The sequence below is a fragment of the Lactuca saligna genome, chromosome 4 (assembly GCF_052625555.1).
Source record: "Lactuca saligna cultivar CGN05327 chromosome 4, ASM5262555v1, whole genome shotgun sequence".
NCBI lineage: Eukaryota > Viridiplantae > Streptophyta > Magnoliopsida > Asterales > Asteraceae > Lactuca > Lactuca saligna.
The window spans coordinates 149,138,671-149,144,080 of NC_136420.1; the positions used below are offsets into that span (position 1 = coordinate 149,138,671).

The 5,410-nt window shown below is 32.4% G+C and overlaps 1 protein-coding gene and 1 long non-coding RNA gene across 4 annotated transcripts; one reads left to right on the top strand and one right to left on the bottom strand.

The window, feature by feature from the left end:
- The first annotated feature begins 1,039 nt into the window (after positions 1 to 1,039).
- Positions 1,040 to 2,442, top strand: LOC145042927 (receptor-like protein kinase HERK 1). The gene is made up of 2 exons (XM_078991446.1): positions 1,040 to 2,026; positions 2,221 to 2,442. The coding sequence occupies exons 1-2, from the start codon at positions 1,109 to 1,111 to the stop codon at positions 2,440 to 2,442; spliced, it is 1,140 nt and encodes a 379-aa protein (XP_078847572.1). The 5' UTR covers positions 1,040 to 1,108.
- On the bottom strand, positions 2,093 to 4,832 carry LOC145042928 (uncharacterized). 3 transcript variants are annotated; one of them, XR_013680810.1, is made up of 7 exons: positions 4,645 to 4,832; positions 4,279 to 4,325; positions 4,137 to 4,190; positions 3,882 to 3,933; positions 3,736 to 3,790; positions 3,551 to 3,666; positions 2,093 to 2,603 (listed from the first exon to the last, which is right to left on the bottom strand). It is a non-coding gene; the product is annotated as an uncharacterized LOC145042928 (long non-coding RNA). The 3 variants fall into 3 exon arrangements; XR_013680812.1 differs by lacking the exon at positions 4,279 to 4,325; XR_013680811.1 differs by lacking the exons at positions 4,137 to 4,190; positions 4,279 to 4,325.
- Positions 4,833 to 5,410: the final 578 nt, after the last annotated feature.

Here is a 5,410-nt window from a genome sequence, read left to right on the forward strand (position 1 = left end):
CTAAAAATAACAAATTTATAATCTAAAATCATGTACAAACTGTAAACTACATGTTGGAAAAAACCGTATGTCAATCTGACTTGAAATTAATGAAATATATATGTTTTAAATGTTTCACGGAAACCAGTTCTGATCCTAAAAGTGGTTCCGATTGCTGATACCGGTTCCGGTTCTATAACCCGGTTTGCTCGGTCCCGATGGACCAAAATCTAGATTACCCAAAACCCAGAGAAAACCAAATTTTAAACTCGAAACCGAAACATCTTCAATAAATTCCGGTTCTAGTTCAATTTTCCGGTTATAAATCTCATCCCTACCCCCATATATAGCATTAAGCTACACTAATAGGCTTTTGGTTTGTTTTGGTTTGGCCCTGAATGGCCATTAAATTGTTATTATGTTAAAAAAAATGATTATTTTCATTGATAGTTAACTAAAACGTGGTTACATTACTCAATTTTCCATTTATTAAATTTGGTTCTTAATTTTACGCTCCAAATCGATAAGTTGTAAGATATCTTTGATAATTGGAATTTTTATTAAAATGCATAACCGATAATTGATGAATTGACTGAGTCAAATGATTTTGAATTTTTATAAATTGTCAAGTTGATTTCACTTCATACATTCAACTACTTTCGTAGTGAGCTTTTATATCTTTGTACTGTCATAACAAATGGAAGATTGATATTGCACCTGTTACCTTTTGGAATTTATTATATTACGACGATTGATATTGCACCTACTACCTTTTGGAATTTATTATATTATGATCTGGATTTAGGTTTTTCGTTTTATTTTTGTAGAATGCGTGTTTCACAAAATGCCAAAATTGATGTTTCGATTCAAGTCAATCGATAATTTATGGCATTCATAGTTAGTGACTATTTCAAACTAGGGTTGACAAAAAAAAATTAATTATTTCCAAAAGTTCACCACAGTTGACTCAAGGTTCTTCGGTATGCTCTCACCACAATCTTTTATGATAAATACATCACCATGGTACTTGAGAAAAATGTATCGCTAGCTTCTTCCATTCACTCCCATCGTTATTGCTACAAACATTTAACTTTTCTTTGACAATTTAAGTCGATTTACTAAAGCAAGCATGTCCTCATCTTTCATGAGAGAGTTTGCACACCTCCAAATTCCACTGGAATCCATTATATGTGCCACTAACAACTTTGCTAACAGCAACTTCATTGCGCAAGGTGCATATGGTAAAGTATACAAAGGAGATTTCTCAAGCTCGGAGGGTCCAACCATCAGTGCTGTAAAGCGCTGGAATCCTTTGAATGAAGATGGAGGTCCGGAGTTTCGAAGGGAGATCATGTTGCTTGCCGAAAATATACATGAAAATCTCATCACACTCTTAGGATTCTGTGATGAGAAGAAGGAAAGAATCCTTGTGTATGAGTATGCACCTAATAAAAGCCTCGACTTTCATCTAGCAGACCCCAAATTGACGTGGGTTCAACGTCTCAAGATATGTCTTGAGACTGCACGTGGTTTGCAGTACCTTCACAATCCCAAGGAAGCCCAACGTGTCCTGCATTGTGATATCAAAAGTGGCAATATATTGTTGGACGAAAACTGGAAAGCCAAAGTTTCAGATTTTGGCTTATCCAAATATGGCCCTGCCACAGTATTCCGTTCGTATCTTATCACTCAAGCCAAAGGCACATTAGGATATGTTGATCCCGCCTTTATGGAGACGTTGGTATACACAAAAGAATCGGACGTCTACTCCTTCGGGGTGGTACTATTCGAAGTTTTATGCTCAAGGGTTTGTATTGATTTTAGTTGTGATGATGATGCGCACCGATGCCTAGTTGCATGGGTAAAGAAGTCATCAAAAGAAGAAATTCGAGATACAATTATTCATTCTAATCTAAGGCAACAAATGAAACATCATTCTTTTGATAAGTTCTTAAAACTAGCATTACAATGCGTGGAAAAAGAGCCCAGACGTCGCCCGTCAATGGATATCATTGTGGGAACGCTTGAATCTGCACTCAAATCTCAAGTATGTTCTTTTACTCTTTTCATTGGATTTATATATGGAAGAAACCAACAAACGCGACAAATATAATTGAAATAATATCGTTGGAAACAACAATGCAAATACTTCAAATGGATTAATGTCAACATGTTTGGAAGTTTGTTTTAAGAATGTAATTAATTATATCATAACAAGATTTTCTTTGCTGGTAATTTTAGGAAAGATTTGTGAAGTTCAAAAAAGCATCAGGTATCATGTTGGACATTGCTGCAGCCTCTCTGATACGGATATCTCCAGAAGCTTCTCGAGTCCCTTTAATGTTGAAGTCAGCGTTGTCGGAGGATAGGCCCTTTGGGATCACCTGCAAAAACCTTATCCGAACTTTCCATGGTTCTAAACAAATTTCTCCTAAAGATGAATCCAGCCATCCAGAACCTTAACACGATGGATCCGAAAGTTTCCTATGCGTCTGACATGGTTTTCAACACCGTCGGTTTGACCAATTCAACCAGCAACCGGTCAGATTACTTGTTTTATCGCATAAAAACTGTTTGCAGGCCAACCACCAAACACCGTCGATCGGTTCATTAAAAAACCGGACCTGAACCAGTATGATAAACCCATAAAAAAGTTAGAAATTTTATTTATTTTAAGTTGAAAAGTTAGAAAGTTTATATATGTATCCCAAAATAGAGGGGACACTTTTTTTAGGTATATGTTGTAAGGAACGGATATATATATATATATATATATATATATATATATATATATATATATATATATATATATATATACTAGTCGTTTACCCGCGCAAAACGGCGGACGTTGAATGATGTTTATTCGGCAAATAGTTTCCGGCAAACAAATATAATTGTGTTTTTGTTTTGGGTTAAAAATAAAAATGTGTACATAATTTTTGTTGAAAAAATTTTGTTTTTGTTAAATAAAAATGTAGGTACATATTTTGGGTTAGAAAAAAAAATATAGTGTAATTTTGCGTTAACAATGATCATTTTCCAATTGACATTGATAAAAAAAATGTCAATTTGATAAAAAAAAAAAATGTCAATTTGATCCGACTAAATTATACACTCATACCCAATCCACATTTGACTTTTTGCAGCTACTACTTTCACTTTAAAAATATACACCTATTTAACATTAATCGCATGCAATTATCAACATCTTGGCATAAATTTGAAGAAATCAAAACATTAAAATGGTCAAAAAAAACTTAGCCAATACTTTAATTCTATGAATTGCTTCATCTTTTTTTATGTCCAATCGTAAATGTTCATATCCTGTGAGAGAATCCAATTTTTCTTGTAGTTCAAGTAAGGAAGGGACTCAATTTAAACCAAATGACACATTGTTACATATGAATAAAGATCATATACTAACTTATTTCTCCTTTTGTAGTGCAACAAGAGCACCGACAGATGAAACACCAGAAAGTACAAGAAATCATAAAAAGATCTTATTGCTCTGATTTCTCTGTTTGAATATTTCATGTTGTTATAAAGTAAAGCACTTAAAAAAATTGCAAACCTCAAAGAAGCAAAAATGGATAGATCTGTATGTACAATTCATCCATGGAGAATGAACCATCATCCACACAAAAACCATCCTCGACTCAACACTCCAAAGTAGCTTTGACATCCGCTCTAAAAAGGGGAAACCATTAAACCGGTGAGTAATCGATATCCATTTAATCAGCAGGTTAGTGAACTTACATTCCTCCTGAAAAATCACAGTACTCCAGCAAATCTTCTTATTCTTCAAGCTTATCTAAATTTGATGTAAATTTTATACATGGGAAAAAAAACATATTTGTCATTGCTTTTATTGAAGCTTGTAGACTAAAAAGTAGATGCTATACCTGAAACTGGCGAGGAAGAAGAAAGTCCAAATTTTTAAACAAATCCCTCATGCTTGAGAAACAAATCATATACACAAAGAGAGAAGAAGACATGTTAAAATCTCAAAAATATAGTTTTCAAAAACATAGATGTACAAACCCTCAATTCTCAATTACTAACTTTAGGTTTAAAGAGAGAGTGACACGAAAATAACTAATAGTGTTTATATTTATGAATAATGTCATGGAACCATAAATCAAAAGAAACTTGCTTACCTATTCAACATACAAAAAACTGGAACCTAGGAAATAAATACATAAAACTCGAACCTGTGAAAACAGAAAAACGTAATGATATGAAATCAAAAGAATATAAATATCGGTTGGTAGTTAGAAATCAAGAAAAGAAGAACCAGACATCCATCTTTCTATATCGACCCTAAAATCAATCTTGGTACATCCAACCTGACATAAAACAATAAACGAACCAGAAAATGAAAGAAGCCGGGAAAGAATATAAACCATGCTACATGTTTTGAAACATACTTATTGAAAGCATCATAAAATTTCGATTTTGAACTACTATCCACTAAACAAACACTGCAAAACACAACCATCAAACGTCAATCGCCTCTAGAGGGGTGATTCGACTAAAAAGGACTAAAAAAAAGTATACTATAAGCATGAACATTGGGGTTTGACAGAGTGTCCGCATTAATCAAGAATAAAAATTATGATATTTTGTAAAACAATTTAAAAAGATAAAGTACGTATAAGTCGATACCTTAAATTGGTCATCCTGCTAGTTTTTATAGCATGAGAAGTAGTGAACCTCCAAGCGATATTTGACGGCTAGAGATAGAGGGTGAGGTCGAAGGTGAAGGAGACAAGCCCTAACTTAATCTCCAGAGATAGATGGATATATTTGGGTTGAATGCTTGGAGCGGGACTTTTGGGTTCCTTCGATTTGAATGAGTCTCCCACTTTAAATAATAAATGATTAGAGAATTGTTCAATTTTAGCTAGAAATGGGGAAAGTCAAAATAAAAGTTGGGTCAATTATATGATTATAAGGCTTGATTATTGGAAATAACATTTATTCTTTATTAGATACTTGTACACATTGCTTCATCATTTATACGATTTAAACAATTACATAATTATAATATATATATATATATATATATATATATATATATATAATATTATTTTATTGATGGTTACTTGTACTATTAGCTTAATGGTTTGAACGTCTTAAAATAATAATATTATTATATTCAATCTATTTTTGGAATTAGTGAGATTTCTTTTATAAGATAGTAAGATATATATATATATATATATATATATATATATATATATATATATATATATATATATATATATATATGTTGTAAGGAAAGGAGTTATAAGATTCAAAAGCGGGGTAAACTGAATCCGAGGTACATAACACCATTCGAAATTTTCATAAAGAGTTATTTAACCCCAAGAGCTAAATAACGTGTATGATGTCTTTCATATGTCTAATCTTAAAAAGTGTCTTTTTGATG